The sequence below is a fragment of the Podarcis pityusensis genome (genome assembly GCF_964106645.2).
Source record: "Podarcis pityusensis genome assembly, chromosome: 5".
Taxonomy (NCBI): domain Eukaryota; kingdom Metazoa; phylum Chordata; class Lepidosauria; order Squamata; family Lacertidae; genus Podarcis; species Podarcis pityusensis.
Window position 1 is genome coordinate 96,083,683 of NC_138032.1, and position 20,678 is coordinate 96,104,360.

General features: G+C 44.2%; 1 protein-coding gene across 3 annotated transcripts in view; it reads right to left on the bottom strand.

Annotated features, from left to right (window-relative positions):
* Positions 1-18,865, bottom strand: part of SCUBE1 (signal peptide, CUB domain and EGF like domain containing 1) — a 202,310-nt gene extending 183,445 nt beyond the window's left edge. For all 3 annotated transcript variants that reach the window (XM_081005449.1, XM_081005448.1, XM_081005447.1), the window contains exons 1-2: positions 18,746-18,865; positions 14,873-14,995 (exon numbers count right to left, since the gene is read on the bottom strand). In XM_081005449.1, coding sequence (XP_080861575.1) covers positions 14,873-14,995; positions 18,746-18,836 — 214 coding nt within the window. In that variant the 5' untranslated portion in view covers positions 18,837-18,865. The remainder of the gene's footprint in view (positions 1-14,872; positions 14,996-18,745) is intronic.
* Positions 18,866-20,678: the final 1,813 nt, after the last annotated feature.

A 20,678-nucleotide genomic window follows, 5' to 3' on the forward strand; every position in this document is an offset into this window, starting at 1 on the left:
ATGGCAATGGCGCCCACCTGAGAGGTGCCAGAACTCATTTCCGGTGAGTTCCGGCTGAAAAAAAGTCCTGCCCAAATGCATGCTTGGGTTAAAAGCATCTATACTGTACTTCCTTACACACACACACACACACACACACACACACACACCCTAAAGACACATAAGCACCTACCCTCTCTCTCTTCTTCGTCCTGCTCTCTTTTAATCTATCCATCATGCATTTATTCTTTCTCTCTTGGGGGCTGCAGGATTATGTTCAAAAAACACAGGTGCATGCCAGTTCTGGTGCAAAATTCCAAATGGAAGAGGACAACAATTCTCCAGTTATGTCCCATGAGCCCTTTAGTAAGATCAAGCACAAATTTTCCATTGTGTTATCTCGGCCTTGATCGCTTATAGCATAATATTATGCTTGTCTACTCAAAAGTAAGTTCCACTGAGTGCCACAGGGCTTGCTGCCAGGTAAATGTGTATAGGACTGAAAATAAAGGTCACAATTATGCAGAAGACAAAGCTAGGATGCAACTTCTGATTTCATAAATGCTAACTTTAACAGATCATTACATGCTTATTTCAAAGATGTCAGTGTTTTTAAAGACCAAAACTTTCTCCCTCACAAAAATACACTGACATAATCCATACATACTTTTATGTAGCATTAAGCCCAAAAGAACAAAGATCACTGAGATCACTGCACGAAGTTGAGATTTTTGCTTGTATTCTATGTTCCCTCTAGCCAGTGCAGACACGCTGAGCCTAGTCTCTTAAATAACTATAACATTTTAAGCGAATGTACTGTAAGTGGCTAAACTGTGAAGGCTAAGCCTTGGTATGAATTCCCTAGGTCAGGGGTTCTCAAACTGTGGTCCATGGGCCACCACTGGTCAGCAAGCTTCGTTCAAGTGGTCCTCAGCATGGCTGTAGATTTGTGGTTGATGATGGGAGATGCAACAATCCATCGCATTACATACAGGCAACTCCTGGTTTACATGGGGGTTATGTTCCAAGGCACCGTGCATTTAAGTGAAATTGTGTATATTTGCAACACCATTGAAAAAACCAGCAAACACCCCATTCCACCCCTGCCCCACCCTGCCCCATGTGTGACGTTTGTGACATTTTCAGGTCACTTCTGGGTTGTGCATGATGCCCAAGTGTACAGTCACACACATACTGGATGCGCCTAAAACAGTTGCTGCCTGTATTCATTTTGATTTTTAATTGCATTTTATTGCTTCTTTTATTTCTTACGGATTGTGATTTATTGCATTATAATTCTATAGAATTTGAATCATAATACACTAAAAATGTAAGAAATAAAAGAAGCAGCAATAATACGATAAAAAATCATGCAGCATCTCGCACACTACATTTACACTTGCTACGGGCAGAAAAATAATTTAAGTGGTCCACAAAGGCCCTCAGCAGTTTTCAAATGGTCCAGCGGGTGGGGGGAGTGTTTTGGAGCTACTGCCCTGGATGGCCTGAGATGACCAAGACAACTATCTCATTCCTTTCGCACTCAAGACACTTCACATCTGAAATATCATGATCCTGGTCCTGCCTTACAGGGTTGACAATAGCTAAGGGATTCTAATACATTCCCTGGAAACCAGATTCATACAAAACAAGCCCAAAATATTACCAAATCAATAACTAACCGAGAGGCAATATTTTCATTCAAAACATGAAAGAAATTATCTGCAGGCTATCGAAAAGCTTGTGAAAACAAAAACATCTTGTCTGCTTTTCTAAAAACCTGGAATTTGGGGCTGAGGCAAGGCTCTCTTGGTAAAAGCTTCTATGGTAATCTTGTGAATTCACAAGATTCACATTCATTTTTAATTAAATTTTATTTGTAACTAATCAAATAATCTTGGACAATTTTTTTTTTAAAAAGCAAGCACAGAGCTGAAGGCTTCATGCACTGATTGAGGAACCTGTAAGTACCCAAACTACAAACCATTTTCAGAATCTGTTGCTCACAGCCCCTCTAAATAAACAAGCAATTGAAAAGTAGGACAAAACCACATAGAGAAGGCTTTTTAAAATTTTAATTAACTGGAATACATCTACGGTAATGAGTAGCTGTATGGAGACTAAATTATTATCTAAAAGGTATTTGAGCTTTCAAACAACCCATTTAAGAAAGGCTTACGGGTTGTTTGTTTTTTCTAAAAAAAATTGTAGGCTGTTTCCGATTATAAAGGAAAGCTTTTAATTAAGATTAGAACAGCCTAATTCAAGCAATAATTTGGTTCTTTTAGTTAGTAAGCCTCTATTAAAAACAAAGCAATTAAGGTTAAATGGGTCGAGGCACTTAAGGTTCTCTCCCACCTCCAGTACTATAATAGTAGGGGAGGATATGTCAGGGACTAATTCAGAACAGAAGACACATGTTTCAAACAAGTTTGTGTTTCCCTGTTAATAACAGGGTTGCATTTAATGTTCACTGAAGACTAGCATATTTGTAAACTAGATGTTCTAAAGAACATCAATTTGGGCAAAGATGTAATCATACAAAAGAGACCTATTATCAGCCCCTTAATTGTACTTGGGTCTTGCTCCCCTGAAATCTATACCTGCAGTTTTATTACCTCATGTAAATTATTAGCTTAAGAGCAAAGCAAAATGGCATTAGCTTTATGAAGTGATTAAGCTATTCCACATTTGGTATACTTTATTGCACTGGTTCTTAAACACTGCATTTACAGGTGCCCCCCCCCCCCAAGCAAGATCTTCATAAAAACAAAAGAAACCATTCATGTATTAATGTGAAGGGGGGGGGGAGTTTGCTGCCAACATTAAGCAAAAACATCATATGGCAGAGGACAACATGAAATCAACAATGAAATCACATTCATAAAACAGTTGCAAAGTGCACTGCAAACCAGTAGGCCAGATTAATGTATCAACATTGTGGATCATCTCTCATGGAAAACCTGGGTCAAATAATGTGTTTTAAGCAAGCATTTAAAATAGCAGTACTGTGGATGCCTGTATATACTGAGGAACCAAACTGTTCTTCAAAGTTTCTACTGCACCCTGAAGAGAGAAAAGTCTGCTTTTCAGTGCCAATCTTAGAATTTAACCTGAAATGCAGCTTGCCTCTTCTGCTGTGCCACGGTAGAAACTTAAAAGAAGTTTCAGAGGCAAGTAGGACAGTGAGCCAGAAACAGACTGGACAAGGGTTCTCCCATGTGATAACAGTAAAATATGAAAAAGTGATGGACTACAAGGCAAGTCAAGGCAAAGCAATGAAGTTTAAGAAATCCTAGCTTTTTTACGTTCTAGAAATATAGAGCTCTTAAAGGTAAAAAAATTATCCATAATTCCACATGCTATACTGTATACACAAATGCTTAACAACTGAAAAATATGCACATTAGTCAAAACTGCATACAAAAATGTGTGTATTAAGAGAAATGCTGGCAGATTTTCCTGTAGATTAAAAAAAATGTGTATCACCAAAATTGATAGATCATCCAGAGTTGCTTGGGCCATCAGCAACTGCCCAACAGTGCCAACCCCAAACTTAGAGAAACACACCATTTCTTAGCCTAGAGTGTGTGTGTGAAACGAACCAATGTGGAAGTTCCCAGGCGTCTACAAACGCCAGGAACCCTACCGTCAAAAACCCACCCCGTTTAAGATTTTACATGCATCATCAGTACATGGGGTTCATCAGTACATACAAGCAAATATAGCTGGTTATGTCATTATAGCTGAAAACACATGTGCTATTATTGAACAGACAGATCCAGCTGCAGCGTGAGCCCAGCTTTGCAATGGGGGTGCATACATTCACACACTGAAACATCGTATCTGTGAGTGTAATGGTGTTCAGTCTTGCCTTTCACTTCATGTATCAGGTGCACTATCTGAGCTTCTGTTTGTTTGTTTTTAAGTGAAGTTATTTATGCACATTCATATTCATCTCCCATTCCAGAGATTAGAAGCAATTCCATGGATTAGTGTCATTGGAACTAGCCAGTTGGTACCTACTGCCACTGTAACATAACAAAGGAGGATTCGCTGTTCCAAAACCACAAGGAAAATCTGCAGAACCAGGAGTTTCTTTGAGCAGGAACTGAGGGGAACTGAGCTCCCTTACCTTTTTTTCTTACATTAAATAAATAAATAAAAATTGTTTGTGGGGGCTGGAACTGATATACACAAATGCCTACCTATACCTGTAATCAATAAAATTGTGGCCATTTCTAATCCAGATCTTTGTCTGCCTGAGTTACATTTAGCCACTGCCAGGGGAGGGGGATATGGCACTGTGACTGGGAACGCAGGAAACAAAGAAACTTCATGGTGAGTTCCCCCACCATTTTCCAGAAAAAAGCACTGTGCAGAACCCCTGGTTTTAGAGCTTACCCTGTGAAGTGGTACCTCGGTTCAAGAACAGCCCTGTTTGCGAACTATTCAGTATACGAACTCCGCAAAACCGGGAGTAGTGTCCCAGTTTGCGAACTTTACCTTGGTCTACGAACGGAATCTGAACGGTGGACGGGCACCAGTGGCAGGAGGCCTCATTAGGGAAAGCGCACCTCAGTTTAAGAACGGCTTTGGTTTAAGAACAGACTTCTGGAACAGATTAAGTTCGTAAACCGAGGTACCACTGTATATATTTTGTTTGTATATAAGTGTTATCAGTCTGCCTCCACTTCAAATAACTAAAGTAGACTCACATTTTTTGTTGTGATTGGAGTGGGGACCATGAGCCATTATCAGCTAACAAAACTCTTTTTTGTATGATTCATGATGCTCATTCACAACTTTCTGACTTCTGCATAACTCCCATTTGGGAAAGGGGAAGTCATTTTAAAAAAACCTTCATGGACTCCAGAGTACACAGAAATTTTCTCAGCGCAGCTTGTGTCAAAAGGTGTCCTAAGTCCATCATCAGTGCGCAGTTTAAAAATGTTGACCTTGTACAGGAAGAGGTAACTCAAACCAGCTACATAATAACATCTAAAGGAAGTCTAGGAATTTTCTATAGAAACAAAATTTCCAGCAGGAGAAAAAAGCTTATCAATACGCAAAGTATATTTTTAGCCCAAGATGAAGGTTCCACCCCCCGTGAGAATTCCTACTGTATCCATGGCATCAAACAAATCAGCCTTCCCCAACCGGATGCCCTCTGAAGCAACTCGCATTAGGCCCCACCAGCATGCTCTGATCTAAAGCATCCCGAGGGCACCAGGATGGGGAAATCCGATTTAGATCAAATACGTCAGCTGAAATCACAAAGGAAGAGCACGTGTCATTGAAAGAACTTTTCTTAGAAAAGACACCACCAATAGGAAGCCTAACGAGAGCTATTGCAATATTATTCCAAAAGTTGCAGAACCTGCAAGCCACTGTTGAAACCGCAAAGATGTAAGGATATTTATTTCAGCACAATAAAGAGCTTGTGCAGACATACTGGAAGAGCCTAACCTCACAGCAGTTTAGAGTGCTCAGGAATGGGCCATGGGGTACCCCAACCCCAGAGCAAAATCCTCCCCCCCCCTTCTTAACACAGCATTGGGGGCATAGCCGGAGGGGGGGGACTGCCAGGGTGATTGCCCCGGGCACATTGCTCCTCCTGCCCTCTCTAAGTCAACCCTGTACTGCTTTGCAAGACCACTCAGGGAGGGTGGCATGAGAGGGCGCGTGGCTGTTGTGTCCTCGCGCTGCCCTCCCCAGATCCCAACCTTGCAAGGCTACTGGGAGGGGGGAGGGGCGCGGGAGCCAAGCACCGTTCAATCCCAGCCTCGCCTTAGCTGGTGAGACTAGGATCAAGGGGTGTGTGACTGCCGTACTCTTCTCACATCACCCTCTCCGGATCCGAGCCTTGCAAGGCTGCTAGGGGAGGGTGATGTGGGGACGCAGCAACCGTGTGCCCTTTGACCCCAGCCTCATGTGAGGCTGCTGTGTGCCCCCCGCCCCCACCCCAGACGGCATGGAGACCTGCTCCGCCGCTGCACAGCACTAGCATCAGCAATTACACTAACCAGGGTTAAGGCCAACCTTAACCTGACTAAGCAGGCAGAACCCTGGTTGACTTAACCACAATTAAGATGGGGAACGGCAGAAGATCCGTTACCAAGGATCAGAGCAGCTTAGCTAACAGCAACCAGCAACCGTGAAGATTAAAGGAGGCAGTAGCAGGCAGAGGCTCCACCCTGCAGAGTCCCCACGTGACAGGCAGGCAACTCAGCCAATCACTGCCATGGGCTTCACAAAACACCTTAGCTCGTTACAGTGTAGGTTTAGTGACAATTTTCTACTAAGTTCAACAGTTGGCTATGTTCTTATTTTTACTGCCCCTTTCACCACAAATGTCACATAGCATCTTTTTTTGAAAAAGAACTGTAAGAGGGCCCAAGTAGTTGTTATTGTGAACATTCTCCACCCAAATTCAGTAAAAACTTTACCTCTGGTTAAACAAATTCTAAACCTTGCAATTCATCATCAGGGAAGGGGGGTGGGCGAGGTGGACTACTACAAATCTGTTGGAGGCTTGTTTTGTGGAGAGAAAATTCTCCCTCCAGGAAGGTTATACAGCTATATGCACCCTTTAAACATCACTCAGGATCCACAGCAGAACACAATGGGCAACAGAAAAGAAGCTTTGGCCAGTCATACTATATTGCTTCTTCATAAGTTTAGTGGAAAACGGGAAACAAACCAGAAAGCCATTTGGAACAATCCTGCTCAATCAGACAGTATGATTCATTTACAGAAGTTCTGGTTTAAAAGGCATTTAGATACCTACTTGGAAGGGCACACCAAACGAATTCTTTTGTGCTTTCAGAGGTATAACCACAACTTACAAAATGTTTCTAAAGTGTCTGTGTCTTAAAATATAGCATTAAGCAGAAATCAATACTGCCATGCAATTTTTGTCTGTGGTTTGGTAAATTCAACCTCCTGGCCACAATTTTAGTCTTCTCTTGTGAAGCAAAGGAGGCCTTCCCCCATTCCCACCAGCTTGCCTTGTGACCTTCTCTCCTTGCTCCTCAACGTACATTTTAAGAATGCAAGAAGAGCCTGCTAGGTCCGGCCAATGGCCCATCTAGACGAGAATCCTGTAGACACAGCGGCCAACCAGATGTCAGTGGGAAACCAGCAAGCAGGATTCGAGCACTAGAGCAGCACTCGCCCCTCCTGGGGTTTCCAGCAACTGGTATTTCAGAGCACTGCTGCCTCCAGCTGTGGAAGCAGAGCAGAGCCATCAATAGCCCTACATCAAAAGGATTGCAGGGACACATTTGAGAACATAATTTCTCTTTAAATTAATGCTGAAATCCTATGCACATCTGCAAATAAGTCCCCACCCCAAAAAATGTGCTATTTTTATAGGGTGACTCCCATAGGATGACAGAGAAGAAACAAGGGGTGCAATCACCTAAGATTCAGACTGCATCAGTTTTCCCACATGCACACTGACTGAAATGTCTGGCACATACCTGAAGTTCTGGAAGAGGCTTTAAAAGGTGTAAGAGAGAAGACCTTTCCCTTCTCTCCCAGACATTCTATGTGGAATGATGCAAACACACTGAGCTTCCTAGAGGGTTCATATGAGGACCTGTGGATGGAAGATGCCTTTGGGCAGAGAGCAGGGAGGGGAGATGGGAGATCTGGCCATTACAGCAGGATTGGGCTACACGTGTTTTAACATAACCAGAAGTTATTTTTTGATTTGACAGAGATCGTTTGTTATTGGTTCGTAAACCTTGTTTACATTAACAGCGGCTTACAGTTATGTGTGAATCCAACTACAGTGGTACCTCTGGTTAAGTACTTAATTCGTTTGGGAGGTCTGTTCTTAACCTGAAACTGTTCTTAACCTGAAGCACCACTTTAGCTAATGGGGCCTCCCCGCTGCTGCCATGCCGTCGGAGCACAATTTCTGTTCTCATCCTGAAGCAAAGTTCTTAACCCGAGGTAATATTTCTGGGTTAACGGAGTCTGTAACCTGAAGCGTATTTAACCCGAGGTACCACTGTACGTACAAAATGTTTTTGCCTGGCGCCTAAATATATGTAATGAAGGTGTCAGTCAAGTCTCCTTGGGGAGAGCATTTCACAAACAGGGAGCCACCACAGAAAAGGTCTGTTCTCAAGTGCCACCCTCCAGACCTCTCATGGGCTTCAGAAGAAGGGCTTCGGATGATGGTTGCAGGGTCCTGGATGGTTCCTACTGGGGAGAGGACGTCCTTGAGGTATTGCAGTCCTGAGCTGTATAATGCTTTGAAATGGGCCCCAAAACTGATTGGCAGGCAGTGCAGTTGGGCTAGGATTGGCGTTATATACTTCTTTACCAGCTGAAATTTCTGAATTGTCTTCAGAGGCAGCCCCACCTATGAAATGTTGCAGTAATCTAATTAACACAAAGCTGACACATCTCACACACATGTGCAACAAAATCCCTAGAAGGCTATTAAAATCAAGATCTCAGATATAGAATGTGTTCAAGTTTGCTCAACTTCTCTTACCTATTCACTAGCCGACGCTAAATGCCATCCTGCGTGACAGTTTAAAATTAGTCATGCAAATTCCATTTCATACATAGATTTCTGCAGGGTAATCTCTTACTTTAAATCCTCACAGAGCCCTCTTATTTTGAGTAAGCCAAGGTATGTTGGGACAGAAATAAAGGTATGCATTAAATAAGCATGGATTGCAGCCAGGTCTACCATTAAACAGAAATCAACTTCTAAAATATGGGTAGTTTTAAGATGCAAGGAATCTTTTGATGTGGCCAGCCAGCCCAGCTACACTGCTCAACGCTGGGAACACAGCCTCATGTAGCTATTGCCTTAAATAGGTTTTCCCAGAGTGTAGAATTCATTCCTTTGAAGACACTGGGGTGAGGTGGGTGGGTAAGCAAGGCTGCATAAATATTCTGCCTTTGTTCTCTGTGAGAGAGGGTAGCAAGGTTCCCAAAGAACAGAAGTTCCAAGACCCTTGAACACTGAGAAGTGGATATTCAAAAAAATAAGTCTTGTCAGGTTGGAGTGCAAGGCAGAAATAATACGATGACCACGAAAATGTTGTACAAGGGCACTTGATCAAACATTTTCAGTTGACTTGGAGAATATGAAGTTTCAAAAATTTTATTTTGCGGACTTCAAGCAAGCAATCTTCAGGTCTTTAAACTTTTTAATAGACTGATCTTATATTGTGCTAAACATTTCAATACGGTTTCAGCCTCTGAGGAGAAAGACATTTATAGAAGCACTAACTGCATTTACAAGCAAAGAAAAGCCACATGTCGTATTTACAAGGCACTGTCGTGTGGCACCCTTGATATTAGTGTTTGCCAACAGGCAGATAAATCTGTGTAAAAGGTGTTTGGGAAGGGAACTCGTACACAGTCTGAAATAGTAATTTATGAAGCACCTGTAAATAAAGATATAAAGATCTTGAACAAATCTTAAGATTATCGATTTAGGTTCTGGTGCGGCTGAACATTAAATTTGCCAAAAACATTGAATTCAGAATTGAAGCAGTAGGAAACTCAATAAACAGAACTAGCTGTAGTGAGGGGTGGGAGAACAGGAGTCTGGCCAGGGGACAATTCCATTATCTCCCCCACAGCCCGTTTTCTCCACCTTACCAACATTGTGAAAAATTACCATCATAGTAAAGGTAAAGGGACCCCTGACCATTAGGTCTAGTCGCGGACGACTCTGGGGTTGCGGTGCTCATCTCGCTTTAATGGCCAAGGGAGACAGTGTACAGCTGGTCATGTGGCCAGCATGACCAAGCCGCTTCTGGCGAACCAGAGCAGCACACGGAAATGCTGTTTACCTTCCCGCCGGAGAGGTACCTATTTATCTACTTGCGCTGGTGTGCTTTCGAACTGCTAGGTTGGCAGGAGCTGGGACTGAACCACGGGAGCTCACCCCGTCATGGGGATTCAAACTACCGACCTTCTGATCAGCAAGCCCTAGGCTCTGTGGTTTAACCCACAACACCACCTGCGTCCCACCATCATAGTAGTCAAATGCAAAAGGTAGAAACATTTCATCCACAAGAAGAATATTGGCTGGGAATGCCTAACAAGCTACTAACGCGAAAATACAAAAGGGCAGAAAGACCTAACATCTGATGTCCTCTTTAAATTTGCCTACATGGTTTTCAGACTCAGTGAAATCCAAACATGGTTGTACAATAACTGCTGAAACTCTCATCATAACCACCACTCAAACTACAACAGAAACGACAACTGCAAAACTTACTGTCAAACCATATGGCCTACTCGGAGCCAGCACAACACGCTCCTTATCTGAAGCCAAGAGATCGGAAGCATCTGTCCCTTTCCCTCTCCATAGGGAATTCCCAGTGCACATCTCAACATGTGCCATAATCACAACTACAGTGGTACCTTGGTTTGCAACCGTTTTGGATTACAACCATGTCAAACCCGGCAGTGTGTGTCCCCTTTTTGGATTACAACCCATTTTTTTTTTTATTATAACCCCCCCTTTTTTTTGGAGGCCCCATTGGCAAAAGCGCGCCTTGGGTTACAACCTGTTTTGGTTTACAACCGGACCTCCGGAACAGATTATGGTTGTAAACCAAGGTACCACTGTAACACCAACAATAACCAGTTTGTTTTTTTTTAAGTAGATTTCCATCAGATGCCCACAGTGGGGGGAAACACAAACACACAAAGCATTCTTTGCACCTCTATCTGTGGCAGTTTTCCCATAGGAGGAAAAAAAGAACTAACAGGAAAATCCAATGGCTCTTGCACCAGTGTAAATCCCAACCCATTCTCACTTATACTGGTGCAAGAGTGACTGCATCATCCTGAAAGTTATCTATCCTTCCTGCCTCATCAAACTCGTGCTGCCACAACTGGTACCTCTCAAACCCTGTGCTCCACCAGCTTTCACTAATATTGCCCCTTAAGCACAACTTACCTGGTTATGGTCCATTTTGCACTATGGTCTGCAGGTCATGCAGTGCAGACTGTCAAGACTACTGACTACTGTTAAGCCCACAGAGGTAACAGGGAAACACCTGAAACCATAAGGTATCATTGTTTGGGGGTTTTGTGGGCTCAGGGGTGAAAGAAAGCAGGATGAGCAGGATAAGTTTTTAATGTGTGATATTTTAGTGTGTTTTTGGTTTCTGTGGAAGCCGCCCAGAGTGGCTGGGCAGGGTACAAATAATAAATTATTATTATTATTATTATTATTATTATTATTATTTTCCTTATTGCTGACTGAAATCATTGGCGCAGTGCCAGACCTTGGCTTGCACTTGTCCGAGCCAGGAAGGAACTCCAAAAAGTAATTCCAGCAGCTACAATTTTCATCTGCCTTTGATTGTCGTCTTGAAGATGATGCACTGTTAGTTTTCTCTCCATTCAGAAATAGATCCCAGGGCAGGACCCAATTATTTCTTCAGAGCCTGCAGGTTCCTCATCCTTCCTTCTCCAGCCAGCCTTCTCTCAATTTATAGCAGCTGTAGTATAAGGTCAGAGATACTCCCAGACTGACAGCTCCTAACAGCTCAGCAGAATGAGCTGGGTAGGCTGAAGGCCACCCAAGGCCTTCAGACGAACTGAAAGACAGGGAGATGCAAGCTGGTGCCCTGAACCTGTTCCAATGTTGCCAGCTCTATTGAAATCTTCACAGATCTACCAAAATATACACCAATCCAACTCAATACCTGAAAACCTCTGAAGCAAGATATAATGAAAGGGGAGGGTGCTAAGCACCTCTCTCCCTAGCAGGTTGGGTGAAGGGGGCCTCCCTACCTCTCCATTAAACCTTGCTGCAGATGAGGGAGCTTCACCAAGAGCAGGCAGCTAAACCGATGGACGAAGAGTCTCTCCACTCCCCCATTAAGGCTTGCTCTGGGCCATAGCTGTCAACTTACAGATTTGAAAATAAGGGACCAGCAGCCTCGAAAATAAGGGATCAGCAGCCAAAATAAGGGATTTTGGCTTAGCTTATACAGAAATCCACCACTGATGGAGCAATGCTGCTTTGGCTGCGACTGACTGTGTTTTGCAGGGGGTTGGACTAGATTATCCTAAGGGTCTACAACTCCGACCAAAGAAGAGTGGCAGACAAAACTGATGAACGACGTCCAGATTGCAAAGCTTACAGGCAGAATTAGAAACCAGGAAGAGGACCTTTTTTTAAAAAAAACACATTGATTTCTTGTGCCAGGGCAACAAATTCATTTCAGTACAAACATAGAGTTCTTGTATGAAGTTAAATCCCTCTTGAAAAATACTGAGTCTGGAGGCACCCTTAGAATATTCCAACTGTCTAATTTCTCACCACTTTTGGATTTTATGATTAATCTCCAAGCTGCTAAGAAGAAAATATTTCTTCACCTGTACTTCTTACATTACATTACTGAAAAGAGGGCCAGATGGGAATCTGACACTTTCCACCTGCTGCCCACACCGTATGTCAGTTCTACACTGGCTCATGATTCTCCCTGCTTATCTAAAATTTCCGTAAGATTGGGACATCAGTGTTATTGTTTCCATTTATAAGAAGGTGATAAAAATCTGATCAATAGTGTCTATCATGTCATAAGCAGATGACAAGGTTATTTTTCCCCCCTTGTGTTCAGATGGTACTGAAACAGCTACTAGTAAAATCAGGACACCTGATCGTGTCTTGGTAATTTAGATGGTAATATAATAAAAAAGCTGGCTACTTTTGCTTTTGTGGTAGTGCCTGTAGGGCTAAAATATTTTGAAACTAATGTAGTGTATAGCTAATTGAGAAAGGAAGGTGTACTTGTCATTTGTTTAATCGTAATTTTGTTGTGTCTAAACAAATAAACCTACTTACTACTGATTTGCAGTACAAATGGTAGAGATTTCAGGGCCACCCTGACAGGATTAATATTTTCACCAAGGACAAAATATGCCTGTTTTATCCCAACAGCCCACTCACTCTTGGTTTCAGTTGACAATCACAAGGATGTCATTTTGAGGATGCACTTTAATCCAACTCTTTCATTATTATTTTTTAAAAATAGCAGACATGTCTCAGACTCCAGCACAGGATCCGCTCTAGAGGACCCCTCACTTATTTCAATTTTGTACAGTGGTGCCTCGCAAGACGAAATTAATTCGTTCCACGAGTTTTGTCATCTTGCGATTTTTTTCGTCTTGCGAAGCACAGTGTCGGGAAAGTTTTGGAAAAGCTTCAAAAATCACCAAAGTCTTTAAAAACCTCAAAAAAGGCTACCACACCGCGTGCTATGAGTTGCTCCTCGAAGTCAAGTCGCAACTGTATTAATGGTGTTAAGAAAAAGGAAACAAACTTGCAAGACGTTTCCGTCTTGCGAAGCAAGCCCATAGGGAAAATCGTCTTGCGAAGCAGCTCAAAAAACCCTTTCGTTTTGCGGGTTTTCCGTCTTGCGAGGCATTCGTCTTGCGAGGTACCACTGTACACTGCTGCTGTTTATGCAGGCACAAGAAGCATCTGCAACTATCCATAGTGCATGGAGGGCACTAGGAAGGAGCTACAAATGGCTGAGGCAGAGAAAATAGGCAGGACAGTGAAGCAATGCAAAACAATTGCTTCCAGAAGTAAATTCTAGTAAGAGCACTATTTTTCTGATTCCCCACCTTTAATTTTAATGAGCCTTTTTTCTTTCTTTTCAAAAATAGAACGTCTTTTTGTCCCGATCAAGAGTGGATCATTTTGACTTTGCTTCAGAAAAATGAAAATTGCCAAAACTGCTGTTTGGTGTTCTCCTTTGCAGGAAGCCCTCAACTTACACAGGGGTTATGTTCCAGGGATCACACCTAAAGCCAAAACAGTGTATGATTCAAAACACATTGGGTGCAACAGCAGGTGGGACTGCCGAAGTCGTTTTCCCTGGACACCTGCCCCTTTTTTAATTAAATAAAAATAAAATAAAATTGGCAAACACATAAAGCTGAATGTGCACAAGTTAAACGCATGTAAGACACAGGCTTACTGTACTGGCTTTCAATACAACAATAAGCTAATCTCGTTTTCCTAGCTAACACTAGTTTTCCTAGTGTTAATTAAAGCTTTCCTAGAAGTTAATTAAAACAAAACTATTTTACTTTATCCTACTTATCAGCAAAGCTGTGTGACCATTAAGTTGTGACCATACGAATAACACACGTTAAGCAACTCTGCAGAATATATTTTATTTTGCAAAATTTGTGGTAGTTCTGCTAGCCATGGGGGAGGTAAGGAGCACTGCAGACATCTCTCTGGCATCTGAGACTGCAGAAGGCACAATGCTAGCCTAACTCCGTAGCCATAAAATCTAGAAAGTGTTTTGGTTTTTGGTTTTATTCAAGAAAAGAAATTGTGTTTCTTAAGAAGCTGGAGTATGCACCCATTGCCACGTTCTGTCCCTCGATTTCGTAGAGTGCAAAAAAAAAGAAAGTATGACAAAACATTGGCTCACATTTCAGTGTATAGCCCCGCTCTAATCTCACAGATTAAAAGCCTGTCTCGAAGTAGACCATTAGCTGGGCACTATTTCTGAGAGGTTCAACTAAGCCTCAAACGGAAGCAAGCATATGGCAAGGAAAATTAGCCACATGATGCATGCAGAACTTTGGTGTGTGCATGTGTCTGTACAAACATACTACTTCTAAGCAAAAGTCACCTTGGGTTTCCCAGAAGTAACTTCAGAGTGTAGGATGCTGCAGTTTAGATACAGAACAATTAACAGAAGCAGCAGGAGCTTCTTTCCAATAAATACCACGATTTGAGGATAAGCTGCTGTAAATCTGCATTAATTGTTTCAGGAATTCCACTATTTACAGAAGCACTAGCAGAGTAAATAAAATGGGGTGGGGGTTGGGATAAGTTTGACATAAATAAGAGAGCAGCTAACCTTACCTTCACATTGTTTTCCTTCTCCTTTATAACCTGGTTTGCAAATGCATTTGTATGACTTAGGCGTGTTTTGACAAATGGCATCAATGTGACAGTCGTCTGTCCCTTCTGTGCATTCGTCAGCATCTGCATCACAGAACATATACAAAAAGAAAAACAAGGGATTTCATAAAAACTTTTGAGAGATTCCACTTGGAAAATCTGTTCAACAGAGTTTGCTCCAAGTGTCACCAAAGGCAACCCAGAATTATTTAGATGTCACCACTGCAATATACACACCATAAACAAAACTCAAATGCCTCGTATCTAGCAAGGAAGAGCTGTAGGCAAAAGAAAACTTAACCCTTGTGAATTGATTTTTTAAAAGATAACTTGGCTCTCCGTGAAATAGTTGGGCATCTTTTGAAGCCATTGGAATGTGCATTGCTATCCAGTGCCATGACTTGTAATGTTTGACTAGTTGCCTGCCACTAAAACAGAATGAAGACCAAAATCCAAACTAGGTTTCTGCCTTAGAAACACACTAATGTTGCCCATATTCATCACGTGAAACTGGGGACCACTTCTTGCATTATTTTTGGCAATGAAGAATGCATAACCAAGTACAAAATGCACGCAACTCCATCAAGCGAGACATGTGCCTGCAGTGTCTTTTAGCGGTTGTGTCCCTTTAAAATAGATGCAAGCAGAAATCGCACCAGTAGGCTAGCTTAGCAGGCAAAGAACAAGGCGACAAGGCTGTGAGGCTCAGGAAGAGCAGCAGGGGCACCTGTCACCTGAAGCAGCCATCTCGCTCTTAGCTAATGGTTGGGCCAGCCTTTCTAACAGGTGAACAATGCAGACAAGTGACCGCAGAAGCCTGTGAAACATGCCACAAAGTGAAGTTTAATCCAGCTGAATAGCCTGCTCTCTATGAAGAGATGCAATGACGGCTCATACTAAGAAGCAGAACTAACATAAGCTCCTTGATTTCAATCCGACTACTCTCAGTAGGGTGTAGTAGGATGCAGCCCAATCAGATACACAACTACTCAGAAGCAGGCCCCACGGAGATCCATGGAACTTACTCTGAAGTAAGTGTGCATAGTATTGTAGCCTTGAAAGGGTCAGGTGTAAAAAGTCTATTTCCAAAGGGGCCAACTGCCTTTCAAGTGAGCAGCCCTTCTGAACATTTTCCACAACTAACGGCATACAGTGGATGTCTAGTGTATTATTATTTCCATGCCCCCCCAACTACTTTTTTTTTAGGGATACGAAATGCTGTACTGTTGCTGCTGCTGAGAAAATTGATGGAAGAAAGAGCTAAACATAACAAATACTCAGAAAAAGGAGTAAGCGGAAACCCATCAATCCACAATCCATGCTGTTTTACAGCATTAATTCAGGCAAGGGGTCGGGAGAGATATTGTCAAGAGAAATTGCAATCCCTGCATAAGGGGGAAGGCACTGGGAATCAGCTGTCCCTTTGGAAGAACTTTGTCTTTGAGAACCAGGCCTTGGGAGACCTTGGTGCTCACGGAAGAAAGTGGCCCAAGGCTATTGATTACTGTCTAAATGTCAATCAGGCAACTCTGCCTTATAGCGAGAAGAGCCTTTAAATGGATTTCCTCATAATTTAATGCCAGAGGCCCATCTGGGGCTCTTTATCTTATTGGCTGCATAGCCTCCACCAGTAATAATGATATGGCTAACAATTAACTGCCTAAAATCATGAGCCAATAAATGTGAAGTTTTAAATTTATAATATAGGTGGGGGGGGGGCACGGGGAGAGCAGAAAAAGACTCCTCTACCATCCGTGTGCAGTTTGTTTCATGCCAATTAGATTAACAGATCCTAAGAAAAGGTGCACCAAAGTGAAAAAGACTTTGATTGTTAGCTTGAAATCCTAACGCTAATTGTTTCAGAAATGCTCACTCAGCCATCTCCAGCGATAAAACAAGGATTCTTCAAAGTCACAGAGGAGGGGAGAGGTGGGGGCTGCTAAGGGGCAGCAGGAATAATCAGATATTGTGGCCAGGCACACATCAGAGAACTTTGCAAGGGGAAGGAATAAAAAGCAGAGGGAGGAACTGTTATTTCGGGCGAACCTTCTAAGAAGTAAAATTCTTAAAACACGGACAGGCAAGGTCCCTTCCGCGCTGGTGTGCTTCTAACAAAGCGGAGAAAGAAAGAAGTTTGCTCTCCACGACTGAATAGTGGCTTAATTGGTTTCTTTCTTTTGATTTATTTCAACTGCTCAAGCAGTTCAGAACTAGCTGTGGAGTTTTTTATTTTTTAAAAAGTTGGGGGGCAGGTTTCAGTAAATTTTTCAGGGCACAGTTCAGATCACATACACATGCCACTATGTATTCAGTCAGGCAGGGGATAAAGTAGGAGGTGGCGCTTTTGTTTCAAGTGCCTAAGTTCATACTTTTGACTCATTAAAAGAGGCAGGCAGCTCTCCCATCAAGCTCAGCAGAAGTGACAGCTGGGCTCCTTTCTAATGCCGTCAAAAAACTCAAACTGTGTTGAGCCCAAAGGGGACATTTCACAGCAAACCGAGGATCCTGAGAGTCAGGCGTGTGAATGCCAATGAGTCAAATGGAAAGGGCAGATCCAACGGCGAAACTTCCTCTGCTGTGCGGCTCCTGCTAGGCTGCTTAGGCATTATATTTTTAATCCCTGACCCCTCGTCATTTCTAGGGACAATGCTGGCTTATAGGGAAAGATGAATGCAACTAGATTCCTAGGTCTGTCTTAATCTTCCTGATACTTCTGACAGAAAAACACTAAAAAAATAGTAAAACTGGAGGTGCACTCCCCCCCCAAAAAAGGTCTGCTTTTTTTAATGTGAGAGGGGTTCTGTGCGTTTGTGTGCAGTATCACTATCCCGGCTGAGCCACCTCCAAGGTCAGGGAATTCTAGAGCATCTCTCTGGATCAGAAGTGATTGAATACGCAGCTCCATGCACGATCAGAGGGGCAGAATCACCTACCTACCCCCCCACCCCCCACAGAAGTTGGCTGAAAAGGGGAAGGCCAGAGCAGTCAATCACGCAGAGACACAGTGGACAGCACCCTCCATGAGTACCTGGATGCTCACAGCAGAATTTAATTATTTAATGAAGTTATTTCTCCCAGCGCAGTAGCAGGACACTGTTTGCAAACTGCTGTTCTAGGAGCATCACTGACTTGTAAGGCAAGGGATAGAGACAGCTGGTCTCCACATAGCATATCTCCAGTTAAAATCTCACAAAACATAAACAGAACCACCAAGATGCTCTAAATTTCTGCTGAAAGAGAAGGAATATATTTTTCTTGCGTGTTAACACCTACAGCTGCAGGTTCAGGCTATCTGGAAATCTATGGAGGGCCAGAGAAGAAACCCTATAGCTTTAAGATATTTGCCACATTATATTGAACCCTCCCCCCCCCCATACAAAGAACCCAAGTCAAAGAAGGGTCAGGCAACTATTCGAAGCACAATAGAAGGATCCTGTGCAAATTTGGCTGGAGCCGGAGCCTGGCTGGGAGGGGCGAGGAAACACAAGGTGAAGTTAAGAAATCCTGTAATTAACCTTTTTGCGCTGCTGCTATATGGCAACTGGCTCAACTTCTCTGTCTAGACAGGTTGACCCCGGACACCGCGAACTGGTGGCTTTGCATCTCCCCGCTTCGGGGAAAACAACTTTTAAGCGGAGTCGGGAGTCTGAGAGGCGCGAAACAAAGCTGGAAAAGAAAGTCCTGCCCGAAAACACCCTCGCCGCGCCATGCAACGACTTCTCCCTCTGGGGCGGCGGAGCTCCTGCTCCATCCCGGGAGAAGCCGCCTTCCCTGCTCTCTCCCCGCCGCCAACCTGAGCCCCCCGAGCGAGGCGAGAAGGCGCCTCCTCCTTACCTGGGACGCCGCTGGCGGCGGCGGCGAACCTGCGCGGGTGCAGGAGGGCGAGCGCCAAGCCCAAGCGCCACGCCAGGCGCACGGTCCCCATGGCAAGGAGGCGACCCGGCGCGAGGTGGGGCGTGCGCGGCTGTGCCCGGGGCGCGCTCGGCGCTGGCCGACTCGCCGCCGCAGGAACGGGCGCGCCCACAGCGCCCCGCTGATTCGCGGGGGCGCCGCGCGGGGGCGGGACGGGCGGGGAGCCAGGCCAATCGCCCGGCCGGGGGAGGGGCGCCGGCTGGGGATCTGGAGCAGCGCCGGGCAGCGCCGGGGAGGGCAGAGGGGCCAGAGGCCGGGCTGGGCGCCGGAGGGCCGCTGCTGCTGCTGCTGCTGCCGCTGCCACCTCCGCGGAAAGCCCGGGGAGGAAAAGATTTCCGAGAACCAGTGGCGTAGCGTGGGGGGTGCAGGGGGGGCCGGCTGCACCGGGCGCAACATCTGGGGGTTAGGGTTAGGGGGCGCAAATGACTTGCCTTGCCCCGGGTGCTGACAACCCACGCTACGCCACTGCCGAGAACATGATTAGGAAAAGTTCTGTGACCTTGCTGCTCAGTTGGCTCTTTCGGAATTCTTATGTATTGCAATGTTATTTTTAATGGATTATATTCGCGTGACGGTGGGTTGCAATTTCTGCGAGCGGATTTCTGCCTCAGCGTTATCCGCTGATGTTTCGAGAGTTATTTCTATAGCGTGCTATTCTCACGGGCTGTTCAATATGGCTTGGTTCGATGTAAGTTGCTCGTGTGAAGTGTGACTTACTCGTCTAGGTCGGGTTGTTATCAGGTGCGTCGTCTTTGTGGATCATTCTGCTGCTGCTTCGGTTTGTCAGCCACCTTGTGCCCAGCGACACAGAAAGGCGGAATACAAATAAGAAGTGAAATGAAAACGAAGTTTCCCTACCCCCCTCTCTCTCTCTCTAAAATGCAAACCACCAATTACAATTATTAGTGTCAGCCATTAACACCCTCTTGCTCTCCTTCCCAAGAAAACTCCCTTAACTGGCAGACCCTGCTCTTCATTTTTGCCCCTTGACCTGCAGTCAGAGGGTGAGAGGGGCTGCCTGCCTTACCCGACTGTTTGCAGAGGTTGCATTAGAGAATGTGCACGAATGGGGTCTCCAACTGGTCAGCTAGTCTTGCTGTCCACCGCAATGCCTTTTGCACAGCCATCTGATAACTGCCAAGTGCCCTTGGTGCAGTTGGTTGTAACTTGCTTTGGGTTGCCTCAGGCGAGACAAATCAACTAACAAATTTAATAAATAATAATAGCCGCCCAGAGTGGCTGGAGCAACCCAGTCAGATGGGCAGGGTACAAATAAAGTTGTTATTGTTAGCAGTGGCGGAAGCAGTACCAAAATGCCAATAAAGGCAGAAAGAAACATGCATACCCTCCAACATTTCTCCAGTGAAAATAGTGACGTCCCATTCCATAATGATAATTTTACTGTTTATACCCCATACATCTGCCTGGGTTGCCCCAGCCACTCTGGGCAGCTTCCAACATATATAAAAACATAATAAAACATTAAACATTAAAAAGCCTTCCCTATACAGGGTTGCCTTCAGACGGCTCGGGGGGTCAGATAACTCCATACCCTCCAACATTTCTCTAATGAAAATAGGGACATCCTAAGGAAAAGCAGGACATTCCGGGATCAAATCAGAAACTGGGACAGCTTCTCTAAATCAGGTGGGTCTCTGTGACAGTGTTTACCAAACACTCAAGGTCATAATCTCTGGATGGCTGTGGACACTTGGCTGTGCCACCCTAAGCAAACTTGGAAGCTGGCTTAGGTGCACAGCCTTAAAGGTCCCTTGTGTAGGCAGAGAGCGACTGCCGTCTCCAGCAACTGCTGTTTTTATTTTTCTTGCTTCCTGAGGCGAAAAGTTTGACCCCC